Here is a 16,534-nt window from a genome sequence, read left to right on the forward strand (position 1 = left end):
TTCTCTTTGTAGTTCGAGATGAGCTAAAACTAGCTCGAGATCTGTGTGGGGACCCACCGAATGGCAGGCTATTTGAGCTGTTGTCTACACTCCATATACACTTGCACTCTTTTTTTTTATTTATTTTTTTTATCTACCCTGCCTTCTGCATACGTTCTTATTTTTAAATCTTTATTCATTTTTACGAATAATATAGACATAACATATTCAATAAATATGATATGTTATAAATTAGTTCAGCATGCACAAAAATAAATAACTAAATAAATTAAATAAACCTGCATGGCAAGTCCACTAAAGAATATAATATTTTTTATACTTGTTTTTGTACTGTTGTATGAAGAAAGTATTTTTCATTTTGTGGATAGTTGAGAAGCAGGATTGAGAAGTATTAATTTATATACGTATCACTTTCGGTATTTACAGGGCATTGATCCTGTCCTTTGCATCATCAGTGTCATTAAAACATGTGTAGGGGTCCCTTGCTTGATCTCCATCTCTGGTGCATGCCAGTCAAGTGCATGTATTTCTGTTTTGAGTCATGTTTATATTTTTTGCGTGTATTTAATTGCAGGCTATATTTGAACTATCACAAGGTGAAGAAGACCTAATTGAAGACTTGAAGTTGGCAAAAAAGGTAAAACTATCACATTATTAATAGCCATCTGCTTTATGTCCGGTTATACTCCTGCTTCAAAATAAGAGAAACATAACATGCATGCTGCTAAACTTACTATTTTCAATAATGCGCAGAAGACATGTAGTTTACACTGGAACGATGAGCTGGTTTGTGACATAATTACGGTACACTGTAGGCACTATATTTTCTTCATCTCATTGAAGTAGTTATAGGGTCCGGAGTCCCCTGGCACTGTCCTTCCATTCAACTTTAAACCAGCAGCCCATCACCTTTATGCTGCTTGGGCTAATAAGGGAACATTAGCTGCGACAGACAGTTGTGATTGGCTGAGAAAGTAGGCTGACAACTTTCAGCCTATCACAGAGCGCATTGCTTGTTTGAATTAGTACGACTAGAAGGAAGTGAATAATCTCTGTCTGACTCATATCTTCAGTAGAGGCCAGGTACCGCTATCTAGTGTTGCACTGCTCAAATTTGTTTACCATTGAATGGAGGAATGGCACCAGAGAACTCCAGGCACTACAAACAATTCAATGAGCTAAAAGGGTCATACTGCCTACAGTGTCCCTTTAATCATTTATTAAGAAATCAACTAAATTGTATTGCTACTCCTGTCATAGGAACAGATTATGGACCTCAGACAGACAGACAGACCGACCTATTCTGTCTGGACAAGAGACACACTCTAATGTTGAGAAGCAGCCAATGTCCTCTTAAACTGCATCTGTCCAAACAGTTGTTTTTGAGGTGGCATAGAGTATAAATGAACAAGCCCCAGTCTTGTGACAGGTTAATAAATGAATGGCTGTATATTGTCTGTCTGCAAATGATTTGAGAAATCTCCAAGGCTGCAATTTTCAAGCTACAAAATTACATATCATCTTATTGTACATCTTGCAGGCAGCCAGTTAGCCAAGTAAAGCAAAGCCATGCTGTTTAGTTAGGACTAGTTTATTTAAATGAATGTGTTTTGTTTGTTTTTAGGCATATCATGACCCAATGCTGAAACTCTCAATAATGACAGAGCAGGAATTAAATCAAATATTCGGAACTTTGGATTCACTAATACCTCTACACGAAGGTACAATATTCACCCAGAGACACGTTTCCGTTTGTTTTCATTCAGGTATTTCAAAGTAAAAGTAGTTTTGTTGTAATAAACATTTTTTTGCAATCTCTTATCGCTTGCAGATCTCCTCCGACGGCTCCGGGAAGTCAGAAAAGCAGATGGTTCGACAGAGCATGTTGGACACATCTTAGTAGGCTGGGTAAGAAAATAATTTGTATACTAACTTTTCTTGCATTTTAAGAATGTTAGAATGTTACTGAAATTGAGTGTTTCCAACTCCACTGTTGTAGTGTCTTAGTAACAACTCATAAAGGGAACCTTTTTTATATCCATATATAAATCAGTTTTTATCATTGTGTGTAATACCATTACCTTGTGCTGAATCTAGACCCATAGAATGCAAGAAAGTGAGTTAATTATACAGCAATTCACTTCATACAGTGAGTACATACACCAGACTGCAGCTGTTGGTCTTTCAGTACATATATGTATCACTTTATATTTATTGGGCTATACCAGTCGTGCCCAAAAGGTAGATCCCCAGATGTTTTAAGACTACAACTTCCATGATGCCTTGCCATTCTAAAGGCATGCAAAGCATCATGAGAGTTGTAGCTCTACCTTTTGGGCACCCCCGGGCTATACAGACCCTAAAGGCTACCACTAATAAGAGCATATATCAAGCTACAGACGCAAGTCTATTCTAATTGCCTACAAATGCATAGGCTACTCTGTAGTGCATACATCAACCTGCAGCTTGAGAACGCTGCAGACGCTCTGTACTAACATACATATTTCAGATTACAGTAATTGATAAGCCAATTATAGGTTATGATTCTTGATAGCTGGTGTGCCATAGAATTCATTTATTTTTATTAACTTGCATAATTTAGTTAAAATAAGAAAAAGGCATATCTGTGTTTGAAGAATGCAATGCAGGAAACAGAATGTATTTGTCTTACACTGGAGACATTTATATAATAGTTGCGTAGAAGGATATTGTACACATTCTAAGCAATTAAAGTAAATGTTTTTCACATTACCTGGCTTATGGAACATTTCAGTTGAAGGTAAATCTGTGGACGTCGCACACTTCACTAATGTGTGGTTCATATCAAACAATATGTACAGTTCATATGTTCCTGCAATCGGACAGATCAATGCATTTGATGTTGCATATGCTGCATTTTTTTTTCTCTGTGACTGGGGGACATATTACTGTTGCAATCTGTACTTCCTGTTATCAGTATTGAAGCTAATGCATGGATTGAAAGTTTAGGGATTTGTGAATGTCTTTTACATTATATATGTTACCATTTAATAAGTGACCATCAGGCTTTCATTATCTAAACTAAAGAGGTTATTGTGCAGCAGGAGGAGACTTACAACTCTTTTAAACCATGTAGTCATGCATGTCATATGTACTTGTATCTTTTTAAGACACATTTTCTGTAATAATCTGCACACATTATCATGGGCCACTAGCTATTTGCAGCAAATACCAGCATTTGATAGAATCTTGTAATAAATGCATAAAACAGATTTACATTAAAACAAAAAGTAGCACAGTAAACAACTAACCAATGCTTAGATAATGTAATTATCAAATAACTGAAGCTTCCTTATTCACATTATCAGCCTAGCAGTGTATTTTAGTTGACTATACATTTACTGTGTCTTGTGCTGACTCCCACTTCTTGACGGGGCTGCTCATTTTCTGTGTATCAGAAGCATGTTTTACAAACGGTGCAGGGAACAGAAGAGGGATTTAAATTAATGCCCAATGCCGTTTTTCCTTTTCTGTATCCCTGGTGTTTGACATATAAGACAAAAATCGCAAAAATTTAATTTGAAGAAATAAAAAAATAAAAATGAATGCCCGCTGCGTTTCACAGCCGGAGGCAGCAAGTTAAAATCTCTCATTAAAAATATCTTAAGTACAGCAAAATTACACATGGCTTTTTTTTTTTTTTTTTTGGATCCATTGACCAGCCATGACTTATTGTTCCTGCACAGACGTTGAAATACGACTCTTTGATTAAACACAAGGGCAGGATCTCAGCAGTCAGTAGCCTAAGGCATGTCATTTTAGCGAGGGATGCCAATAATTATTTGTACATATGAGTTGTAATAATTACAATGTACAGTAGGCAAGGAATTATTGCATTTCTCCTCCCAGCTTTATGTGTCAGTAGAGGTCAATCACTATGCTACTAAAGCTGTGAAACAAGAAGTGAGAGATTCTGGTTTTAGCAGCTTGGGATTTCCACAATACTTGGTCAGTCCTTTTGTTCTTTTATAACGAGTACAAGCAATTTACAGAACTTTATTCCAGGAAGTCTTAAATATTCATTCCTTAAAGCTGGTTTAATCAGCATGTCAATGGCAGGTGCAGTTAGGAATTTTATCAGTAATCTTGCTTTAGAATACGTTCACAGGAAATGAGAATTTCTTAAGAGAATTTGTGAGATAGAATTTATCAGTCAGAGTTGCCAGACATAGGTTGACAAATACTTTTTAACTGTTAATCGAAATAAATGGGTAGGAATATATTTCTGTTGACAAATATTTTAACTGATCACATGATTTAAAGGGACACTATAATGACGTAGATTTAGTGTATAGATCATGTCCCTGCAGTCTCACTGCTCAATTATTTGCCATTTAGGTGTTGAATTGCTTTGTTTATAAAGCCTTAGCCTCACCTCTCTGTATGTGACTTACACAGCCTTCCTAAACATTTAATGTAAAGAGTCATCTAATGATTACACTTCCTTGCAGGATCACTATAGGGTCAGGAACACAAACATATATTCCTGACCCTATAGTGAAAACCCACCATATAGGTGGCTTCTCCCCCCCCCCCCCCCCTTAGCCCCCTCCTAATGGGTTAAAACTCACCTTATTTTCAGCTCTCCACGGGTCTGCCGGCACTGGCCCCGCCCCCTTGGTGACCATCAAAATTGCTGATTTTTAGCCAATCCAATGCTTTCCCATGGGGAAAGCATTGGATTGGCTAAAATCGGCAAGGGGGACGGGCCAAAAGCCGTTTTTGCCAATCAGCAACTCCTTATAGAGATGCATTGAATCAGTGCAGAGTGTGGGGACGCTGAACGGCAAGGCTGCTTACTGTTCAGCCCTAAGCCAGGAAGCCTCTCCCCAGTGGCCATCTGAGGAGTGGCCACTTGGAGGTGTCCCTAGAGGCAATGTAAACAAAGCCTGTTCTCTGAAAAGGCAGTGTTTACATGAAAATGCCTGAAGGGAGTTATTATACTCACAAGAACAACTACATTAAGCTGTAAGTTCTAAAAATTCGGTTTAATTTAGAACTTATCTCCTGCATGGTTAATAGCCTTCGAAACTCTGCAGGAGCCTTCTGTGTGATTAAAGCTAAATTTACAGAGCAGAAGATAACAATTTTTAACGCAAGATACATCTGATTGAAAATGGGGAAAAAAATTAAAAAATTCAGGCAAACTGTGGGAATCACAGCAAGGGATGGTGTGGCTAGGGCTGCATCAACAGAAACAAAAGTGACTTAACTCCTAAATGGCAGTGAAACTTCAGAGACATTATCTATACAATCAAACTGCTTCATCACCAAGTTGTTTTGGTGACTATAGTGTCCCTTTTAAGATGTAATTTGGAGCTGGAACATGGTCTAAGAAGAGTTACTTAGCTTAAAGCAGTTCAGAATTTTACTTTGGACCTGTTTGGTCAAAGTGCTTTTTTATTATGATTGGCTGTGAAGTTTAGTATCATGCACTCACCCAGACAGATAACCCGGGGGTTCAAACAAACAACCCAACATAGTGAAGTTTAAATAAATCTTGTCCAGCTCAGTCATGTTGTAGAAATTTTCATATACTGCTATATTCTGCATGATTTACAGTTTAATAAATACATCTCCTGACGTTTAGTTTAAAATGTGGAATTAAATGCAAAATACGTTATGCAGCAAAAACTTCCATTACACGATGTCAGGCTGCAATTATAAAGTATGAGATGCAGGTGACGCGATTAATTGAGATTCATATAATTCAATTATTTCTTTGAAGTTGTTGTGATCTAGAGTAATTAGCATCAATGTGACTCACTTTTTGGTGCCCGTCTTTGCAAACCCTTCTGCACCTTCTAAACACCAGCTAAAGACACATTTAGCGTAAGATGAGATTAGCACAAAGCATGAATGCGGGCAGAGCCGTGTGTCGAGTTATTTTAACTCATTTGTTAGAACTCAATAGACTGTCAGTCTGGCTTTGTACAGCTCTCTTAGTGGATGGGAGTTGTAAAAGCCCTCTTTGATTTAGTCTTTGTGACATTGTGTTTACAGTCTGCCACTGATGAAACATGTCAGAGAACATTATCACTTGGTTTGAAGGAAGATAAAGGGGTCTGTAATAACTAGAAGCCTAACCCTTTGACTATTTTCAGCAAGAACGTTTCTTTCATTTTCCTGACCCTCATCACATTTAAAAGGGTTTATTGAAGTTTATAAATTAGACATAACATTCCTTTATTGGCAGAATGAGGACTATTGCATTGTAGGTTAACTTGAAATTTACCTACATATAATTACCATTCTGCTAGCAATAATTGGCTATTAATGTCAAAGCACATTGTTTACACTAAGTAGATACTGTGGACAAGTGAACCCAAAGATATATTGTTTAAGTCTGCATTAAGTATCCACTATGTAAATAAATATTTATAAGATCTTTTGCTTTCAGGAGTATAGGAGCCTATGTGCAAAACCACTAACATTTCAATTGGGATGTAGGAAAACTACCTACTGGAATTTATAAACCATGTGTAATAGTATTAACGAATGTACAAAATGCTCAGTGGCTCTAAATCAGGAGGTCAGGACAGGTGAATGTTGGGAAATAGATTGCGCACAAGAGGCAGACATGTAGTAGGTAGAATGGTGTTAAAAGTATCTTGAATAACTTAATTGTTTCTGATAACCCAACATGTAGACTGTTCTCTCTGCTCTGATAACTTTGTTTCGGTCTTGTATTTACTTATGTAATGACGTTATATATTTCTCGTACTTTTCCCTGCAGTTACCCTGTTTAAACTCCTATGACAGCTACTGCAGCAATCAGGTGGCAGCCAAGGCCCTGCTAGATCACAAAAAGCAGGATCACCGTGTACATGACTTTCTACAGCGCTGCTTAGAATCACCATTTAGCCGTAAACTAGACTTATGGAATTTCTTAGACATCCCAAGAAGTCGACTTGTGAAGTATCACTTGCTACTGAAAGAAATATTGCGGCACACTCCAAATGACCACCCTGACCAGCAGCATCTGGAGGAGGCAGTAAGTAAAAAAAAAAAAAAAAAAGTAGTTTGTTTTTCATACATTTCGCTAGAGTACCTGTTCTCTCCGTCCTTCCTACATTCTAGGCATCTCTTGACATCTATTTTCTGAGCAAGTCAGAGTTTTTTTCTGACGTTTGCATGTGGGTAATTTTCTTCTTTTTACACATGTGTTAGAAGCCACACATCCAAACCCACAGCAGGACAGTTAGATTAATGAAAACAGAAAACACATTTCCTTCCAGCAACTAGAGAAACCATTTTAGGGGCTTGCAATTGCCACATGAACTAATTGTGTCCAATGAGGGATTGTTGGCAATTAGTAGTTCAATAATTTGGTCTATTGGTGATCGTCAGGGCAGGGAAGAAGGGGGAATAGGCTTTTTTTAGGTTCTGTTAGATTGCTCTTTATCCAATAAATCTGCCTGAATGTAGGACATGTGTCCTGTCACTTTCTTTATTTTAAATCTACTGCTGGGTTTTGGTCACCTCTGCACTGAACACCTGGTTATTTCAAACGTGTGCCAACCCATGCTTTATAACCTATAATATCAAATGCTATTTAACTTTAATTTCCTGACATTGGTTCTAAAGTAAAATTTACAGCATAAAACAAACCAGCTGTAGTCAAATAGTGCCCATTATTATTAATGACAAACCTTACAAAGACTTTAGGCTAGCCACAACCATTTCTAAACATACTGAGTACGGAGGAACAGACATTCTAACACCCTTTATAGGAGGCATGTTAATTACCGTATATACATTTTTTGTGTTGAAAAACCCCAACTCGACTTATACTCGAGTCAATGTCTGTATTATGGCAACTTACATTGCCATAATACAGACAAGGACCGCAGGGCTCATTACAAGCCCGGCGGTCATGTTGGGGGCTGGCAGGAAGCTGTTACTTACCTTTACAGCAGATCCTGTCAGCTCCCTTCTCTCTCCAACGGTCCGGTCAGCTCCCTTCTCCTCCACTGCAAGTCTTGCGAGAGCCGCGGGGTCTGTGGCAACGCTCCGCGCGGCTGCGTGACTTGCAGTGGAGCTGACAGGGGAGCTGACCGGACCGGAGGAGAGAGAAGGGAGCTGACAGGAGCTGCTGTAAAAGTAACAGCTCCCTGCCAGCCCCCTCCAACACAGCCCATCCACTGGACCACCAGGGAATGAGAGCCCCCCTCCCTGGCCAGCTAACAAGCAGGGAGGGGGGACGAATAAAAATAAATAACAATTTAAATAATAAAATAAAATATTAATAATAGTAAAAAAAATAATAATTTTTTTAAAAATTAAAATAATAATTAAAAAAATGAAATAAAAATGCCCACCCCCCACCAAGGCTCTGCATCACATACACACACACACACACACTGCATTCATACACACATTGTAAATAAATATTCAATTAATATAATTTTTGGGGGATATAATTTTATTTAGAAATTTACCAGTAGCTGCTGCATTTCCCACCCTAGTCTTATACTCGAGCCAATACGTTTTCCCATTTTTTTCGGGTAAAACTTATATTCGGGTCGACTTATACTCGAGTATATACGGTACTTATAAACTACTACCTAGAAATAAAAGATGTTCAAATTATATTGTTTATCAATGATATCAAGCAGAGGATTTATTTGCTTCAGACAAAATCCCTGTAATGGATATAAACTGGATATTCCTTGCAAAGCACAACAATTCACATTGAATAATGTGTCGGTTAAGTGAGATAAAGGAGTATACAGAAGGAGAGAGATATTTTATTTGGTCTCAAAGAATCCATTCCATACACTCATGCACAAAATATTCATTTTACATCTATTAACACAACCTTGCAAGATTGGAAAGGACATATACCAATCTAATAAACATTTCACACGGAACTGCAAATTTTAAGGTAAACTGGAGACTTTACCCAGCTCATCTGTTATTGCAGTTCAAGCAGTTTGAGCTACACTTTGCAATTCTCTTTAAAATTTTCAAATATTCCCATTGAAAAAAAAAGCCACTTGTTTGTGTGATTATCTTAATACATGTATTATTTGCATTTCTTAAAGTTTGGAATTTCTAGAATACATTGTCAAGTACATTAAATATCTGTCTTATCTCATGTTCTCTGAATGCAGCTATAGTTGTATAATGATTAAACTGCAATATTTAATTCTTCCTCGATTAATTCAGTATGCTGATGTAAATAAGTGCAAGTATAATATATTTAAGTGGTATCTGTTCTTCTCCAACAGATTAATATCGTTCAAGGAATCGTGGCTGAAATAAATATAAAAACAGGGGAATCTGAATGTCATTATTATAAGGAAAGGCTGATTTACCTTGATGAATGTCAAAAAGATCCTCTGATTGATCATTCACGAGCACTTTGTTGCCACGGAGAGCTGAAAAACAATAGGGGGGCAGTAAGTAATCAAATTATATTTTAATATTTTATAACATTCATTGTATGTAACAGATGTGCTGTACAGTTAGTTTTATTCAATATGCATTTCTGAGCAATATCATTTTCAACTTTAGTAGTTCTTTTATCCCCTTTGTGACCGTGGACTTAACAGGTACGTCCCACAAAAAAACGGTCGTACCGGATACGTCCAAGACAAATGTGAGCAATACCTCTCCTGACTGCCAGGCTGCCGGGTGATCACTCCCCTGTGGCGCCCAGCAGTGTAGCAGAGCAAAAAAAAGCTAAGAACATGTTAACATTGGGTATTTCTAAACTCAGGACAAAATATTGAAACTATTTAGCACGGGTGTTTTCTGGCGGTTGTAAATGCGTAACAGATTTTGGGGGTCAAAGTTAGAAAAAGTGTGTGTTTTTTTTTACTTTTTTTATAGTAAATTATATGATGTGATGAAGATAATGGTATCTTTAGAAAGATCATTTATTGGCGAGAAAAACTGTATATATTATGCGTGGGTACAGTAAATGAGTAAGAGGGAAAATTACAGCTAAACACAAACACCACAGAAATTTAAAAACAGCCCTGGTCCCTAAGAGGTTAAACAAGTGATACGTTTTTCTTTTTACTGCTGTGATTTTTTTTTTTGACCATAGCATTGTAGTTGACGTGTCATTCTCAGAATGTGATTTAAAAAAAAAAGAAAGAAAAGTTATATTTTAATTTAAACGGAACGCTGTAAAAACTTGTCATAACACCAATTAACACAGTGGTTCTGTGTCTTCCACACAATCCGCCTCATATTGGGTATAAAAGTAAAAGATAAAGGTCACAGGAGCCTTGTATTGTATAGCCCTGTCTCTTTAATGTGACAACTTCAGATCAGGTCACTGGCTTTCTGAATCTCTCTCTTGATAACATGCATCAAGCATTGCACTCCCTCCCTTGTTCCCCCTCTAACCATGACCTTTCAACACAGGGAACAATTTGACATCTGCCAGAAGTGAGGGTCTTTGATCGTTGGCTTTGTAGTTGCCACGCTTTGTCATAGTTAATTTTGTTGTATGCGTGGATTACATTATCATTAGCAAGTGATCATTTCCATTAAGCACTCGGCTCGAGTTCTGTCTTCATAACTGATTTAAGGATATGGCAACAGCCATTGAGCATTTTAATGTTTTTTTTGTTTTTGGTCAAGATTAAATTCTAAGAAGTTACTGGAGTTAAATTACACCTATAGCAAAATCAGCTTGTATACAATGCAGGTGATACTTGAAGCCTGATTCTAGTGCCAGCTGTTTTTGTTATCTTAGCAGGTGTGTTCTTCGCTTTGAAGTCTTACCCACCTCCCACCTTACATTAAGACAGATATTGAATCTAGCATTTTCCCTATTTTAAAAGGAATGTATCGGATTGATATGTATGGAGATGGTCGTGACTAATTCGTGTAAAATTATATTGCATTACTTGTTGTACAATAAAGTAAAATAGTGAATTGCTGAGAGGGCGGAGCTAATCGGCCATGCTGAGCGGTCGCACTGGAGACGAGCTCCGTGCAAAAACGCTCTTAATTAGCCAAAAACGGGGCAAAAGCTTGCCAAATCGACGGTGGGGCGACCCGAAGAAGGGTTACCTTACACTGAAGAGCCAAGAGTTAAGCATTCCGACCGACATCGGAGGCTCCTACCTGGGGATAGACCTACCAGAGGCCTACCCAGACAAAGTAAGGGACTGCAGCGACTCACCTGGAGGTCTCCCCGGCATACTTCCTCCCCCCCTACCCCCCCCTGCCGGAGAGGGATATCCAGGCACCTAAAGCCTGACGACGCAACGACTAAAACACAGAGGTGACTGTCCTACTGAGCCAGCACAGCACCAGCAATTATCGGGTCACTGGGAAGCAGCCAAGATGGCCATGCAGCGAAAGCCCCAACAGCGATGCACGCAAGTCCAAGCAACCAGGAACCCCTTGGGGAACTTTGACCGACTCTGTGCGAGCTTCTGGTCAATGCTGAGCGACCGTGGAATGGCTCGCCACCTGGCAGTGAAATTAGTGGCCACATGGATCCGTCCAGTAACCTGGAGGCGCCATTACAGGCATCCACTACAAGCACCCAGAAAGGCAACTAGACCCCGCAAACGCTGTCAAGCCCAAGGGCGGGAAGCGGCTCCATACTGCATGGGCGAACATAATGACCCCCACACTCGAGAGAACAAGACTGCTAAGCCGCCTCCCACACAAGCTACTCACCAGCTCCAAGAGTCGACGTCCAGCGAGGCTCGCATCCATCCCTTCACAGCACACCTGCAAACCGGAGAGCTGACTCACCGCCCAACGCACACCTAAGAGACCCAGGGACGCCAGGCTTCCGCACACCATGTAGATCGCGCCAAATGCACCAACCAACGCAGGGGGCACACAACACGGCATCGGCTGATCCAGCAGGGACTTGGACTCAATACCAGGCATAGTACTCGCTGTAACCCAGCCTCATATGCCCCAAATGAACTCCCATGAACCTCTGTTAACAACTTTATTTTCTTTCCAGTTTTACATTTTTCTTTTCTTTTAGGCTACCAATGTTAGCCCTTGAAACGCACCGCGCAGAAACAGCTTACTGTTTAGAAATAGACCAACCATAGCATGCAAATACATCATGAGCCTTGGTATAGCATAAGGTTTAAACCTGTAGGCATTTGAGAAAGGTTTCCTTTTACTCGATAAATGCATTTCCTATATATGTCTGCATGTAATACTATGCACGGGCTATAGGGCCGCACTGCTCAACCCATGGACAGTCTTCACTTTAAAGAGGCGACCGAGGGGTGTCTTATGGTAATCTATATATTTCTAATATGATTGAAGGAATATAGCCATGGGGTCAACGGTATTGCGGTAGTGTACCAGTTTAGCTAACTACTCACTCACTTATTATATACCTACCATCAATGGGTATAGGCTGAAAAGCCTACAATGCTGTCTTACTGGGGTAATCTTAGCCTGGACTGATATGAATTCTCATAAATCTAACACAGGCCACACGTGGACTACACCCCCATGGTAACGCAGGACACACTGCACAATGCTCTTAAAGGTTATTTGCCCAGCTAATTAACGGCAAAGCATAATTTTATGTTTGGTTACTTACGATTAAAAAAAGTCTGTATTTGCGTTAGCTTGTGTAGCGGTTACCTCACATTGTAGGCACAATACTGCACTGTTACTATCTTCTCACGACACAACATACTGCACAAGTACAGCGCAAGCAGCACACATATCACACACGCCTGTTACCTTTATAGTATTAATCATAATACCATTTTACTACTATGGCAGCATAACTGATGTACCTAACCTAGCACTGTTAAGCGTTGATTATTTCACCTTGTTCTAACGACTTCATTGCGTAGCCAAGCTTGTTATTGTTATAACTATATAAAAAATGTGCAACTCATCACGCCACTGTATAACTTAAATACATCAATGAACACGCTGTTGGGGCGTATGTCGATGCTATGTAACAACATGCACAACAAAAATAAAGAATTAAAAAAATAGTGAATTCCCGTACCTTTTTTTTTTGGTGGGGGGTGCTAAAAGAATTATAGTAATAAACTTGTCTCCTTGCGCGGTCATGGGTACAGTCCAAGAAATGTATTTTGTAGCACAACATTTAGAACATATAACATAATTCATATGTAATGTTCGCTCCATTAGTGACTCTCAACATTGTGGGAAGAAGCAGGACAACTAGCTTTTTGCACTCCATTGGAGTATAAGCAAATAAAAGCTATTCAATAATCTGCACATCTTTTGTAAATAGATATATTTATTACTTGAAAATATAATTTTACATTTATAAATGTAAATAATTAGTGGAAGGGCAAAGCAGTTTGATGTGCTGTTGTTTTATTTTAGCCAGTGTGATCGCACATTGGTTACTTCTCCAAGTGCAGTATTTTTATTATCAAAGTTATGTTACATTTTAATTTATTTTTTTTCTAGAAATTTCACGTCTTCTTGTTCCAAGATGTCTTGGTGATCACAAGAACAATAACCCAAAATGAGAAGCTTTACTATCAGCTCTACCGGCAGCCCATCCCAGTAAAAGATCTAATTCTAGAAGACTTACAAGATGGGGAGGTGCGCCTGGCAGGATCTTTACGCGGTGCCTTCAGCAATAATGAGAGAAGTAAGAATTAAACATTTAATGTCAATATCAAGTCGGTTCACTCAAAAATTATATATCTTTCTATCATTTTTAACATCACCGGTTAACCCCTTAAGGACCAAACTTCTGGAATAAAAGGGAATCATGACATGTCACACATGTCATGTGTCCTTAAGGGGTTAAAGAGGAACTGACAATTCTCGGTATTTTAATAGCATGTTTAATTATCTCATGTATTTAAAAAATGTGTTTGAGGTCTTAAAAATAAAATGAAATGAATTACATTAATTTATGATGAAAGTCACACTTCTGTATTTAGCGTATCCTGGAAATGAACACATTCATCTTAGCTCATAGTTACTCTTTGTAATAAGCTCTTTTTTTCCCCGAACATATCAGGTTGACGAACAACAGAAAAAAAGTGTTTGTTCCTCCAATGCAATAGATGCCCTGACTCTGCCACAACTGATTTGTTAAATGCTTAGTCTTTAATGTACATTTAGAAGCAAACAGAGCATTGCATGGAAAATATAATAATAAAAAAATCTGTAGTTTCCAGAGCAGTGACAGTTCCCCTTTAAACCTCCGTAAAAGAAAACTGCTGTTATCTGTCCCATTGCTGCTCAAACTAATTTGCTTGTACTATATAAACCTGCCGCAGCAGTTGGTGAGATAACAGTTGACTGACATAAAATGGCTACGCAGCCAGATAAAGATAATTTTTTCTAAAAAAACAAACCAACAAATCAAACACAATATACATAACTTACGTATATTCATCCAATCATTAAGTTTAAATATAATAAACTTTAAAACAAGAAGTGAAAATTTGCTGAAAGTTGTAATTTAAAGAAAGGAAAATAATGTTTTTTTGGTTGAACACACCACTGAGCACATGCTGTGTATTTATAATTTTTATGTTTACTTGCAGTAAAAAACTTCTTCAGAGTGAGCTTAAAAAGTGGAATACAGTCCCATTCTCTCCAAGCGAACGATAGTTTTAACAAACAACAGTGGGTGAACTGCATCCGACAAGCCAAGGAGTCTGTTTTATGTACTGGCGGAGAGGACATTGTAGCTCCAGAAGTACAGCTTTTAGTATCTCCAGATGTAAACAGAGATTCTCAGCCGTCAACTAGGTTTGAACAAATGGACCAATCAGACAGTGTTTCAGACTGCAGCATGGACACCAGCGAAGTTAGCATGGACTGTGAGCATATGGAACAGACAGACTCTAACACACACCGCAAACACACTGAGAGCAATGTTTGACTGCTGGAAAGGTCTCAAATTACCTGTACAGTATTCGCATTCCACAAATGGAGCCGTTTTAAGAAGCACTTTTGAAACCATCAACACGTTCTATGCTTGTATTGTTCGTTGACAAATAGGACTGCAGCCGTGAATCTAGCCTTTGACCTTGGATCGGAACCACTTTTTATCGTCTGGTCAATTTTTTGTGAATTGTGGTGTTTAAGAAATATTACTCAACCTATTTTTGCATTAATGTGCTGTCAAGATTAAATGGACACTCTAGAGCCTGTGCTGTCCAGTAGTTCAGTGCTGACAGATTTTGAATAGTTGAATATGGAGCGCAGGTATTGCCAAAACATCAGGCCCAGCAGCGGGTAGCTGGGGCTCCTCATTGATGGTTAAACGTATGGAAAATAGTTTAAAATGTAACTGTAGGATGGTGTCTGGAAATCCCGTGACACCATAATACAGCTATACATTGTAAAATATTTACCGCCTTGATGGGATGATGCGTTTATGGCGCTTAGTGTTTTTTTAAATCTCTTAAGATACAACTGCTGTGGGTTTGTGTAATATACAGAGGAAGGGTGTGTTTACTGTAAAACTGATACTGTTTTTTCATGCAGCAGAACACTGTCTTACAATACTTCCCCAAGCTTGTGGATTTTATTCACTAACAAGGTGCACAAATTAAAGATAACTCATAGCTCTTAAGTTTTCCCAGGTTTGACATTGCGCCCCCGCCTATTTTCAGTGTGCCAACTCTATAACTCCACCTTTAGTGAATAGTATTGGATATACAGAGTTTGGAATATTACAAATATTCTACTTGCTATTGTGCAGGACAAAGAATTGAAAACCATTTCTAGACAAAATTATTTCAAGGAAAGGTGATTAGCAATATCCCTGTAAGTCATAAGCTAAAATTAAGGAAAACGAGATATGTCTCAGTGAAGGTTAAACTTTGAAAACCTGATCACTGCATACCAAACCAAATCTCTGAATTAATCCTCTCAAATCTGAAGCAGCCAAATAGTGTTTTGTACTAGAAATGGATTTCAAATATTAAAAGAGTTTGGCCACAAATCCAACAACTTGAAATTGGACAGATATATGCACAGTGTATTTTTTCTGTTTGTCTGTTCATGGTGTATTCCTGGCCAGAAAACCTGAAATGAACAATTGGTTCGGAATATTGCACTTCTAGGACATTTTACTTTGTGCTTTGAGTACCTCAATGGATTGTGTCAAATATCTGTTTGGTAGGGTAAGGTGGGGTGGGGGGGGGGGGGGGGGGGGGTCTCTCCTTAGAATCGTGGGGTCTCTGTCCTTTTAGCTGGGAACCTGATTCTAGATTAAGTAGTTTCCAGGCTTCCAGTAGAGTGCAGAAATGTTTGGGAGGGCACGTGGCATTGTGGCCAAACTCAAACTGTCCAGATTAATCTGTTGAAGAACGGATTTGCCCTTCTCAGAAAAGCATGCCTCTTTTTGCCTAGATACCCACTCAAGCACACCATATAGGTTATGGTGCCAGGAATACCCAGGTGCTGGCCCAGAGTAAGATGTCAAACCATTTACAAACGGCTTGACACTTGTCTTGCTTTGCAATATTTTGCTTGCTTGCTTGCAATATTTTGGGTTTGTACAGCTATGCTAGGGATGAAGTTC

At 38.7% G+C, this 16,534-nt stretch overlaps 1 protein-coding gene across 3 annotated transcripts in view; it reads left to right on the forward strand.

Annotated features, from left to right (window-relative positions):
• Positions 1 to 16,143, forward strand: part of ARHGEF3 (Rho guanine nucleotide exchange factor 3) — a 321,423-nt gene extending 305,280 nt beyond the window's left edge. For all 3 annotated transcript variants that reach the window (XM_063426886.1, XM_063426887.1, XM_063426888.1), the window contains 7 exons: positions 575 to 637; positions 1,625 to 1,721; positions 1,832 to 1,908; positions 6,776 to 7,033; positions 9,273 to 9,443; positions 13,447 to 13,633; positions 14,544 to 16,143. In XM_063426886.1, the coding sequence (XP_063282956.1) occupies positions 575 to 637; positions 1,625 to 1,721; positions 1,832 to 1,908; positions 6,776 to 7,033; positions 9,273 to 9,443; positions 13,447 to 13,633; positions 14,544 to 14,884 (1,194 nt within the window). In that variant the 3' untranslated portion in view covers positions 14,885 to 16,143. The remainder of the gene's footprint in view (positions 1 to 574; positions 638 to 1,624; positions 1,722 to 1,831; positions 1,909 to 6,775; positions 7,034 to 9,272; positions 9,444 to 13,446; positions 13,634 to 14,543) is intronic.
• Positions 16,144 to 16,534: the final 391 nt, after the last annotated feature.

Source organism: Pelobates fuscus, chromosome 7, assembly GCF_036172605.1.
Source record: "Pelobates fuscus isolate aPelFus1 chromosome 7, aPelFus1.pri, whole genome shotgun sequence".
NCBI classification, from domain to species: domain Eukaryota; kingdom Metazoa; phylum Chordata; class Amphibia; order Anura; family Pelobatidae; genus Pelobates; species Pelobates fuscus.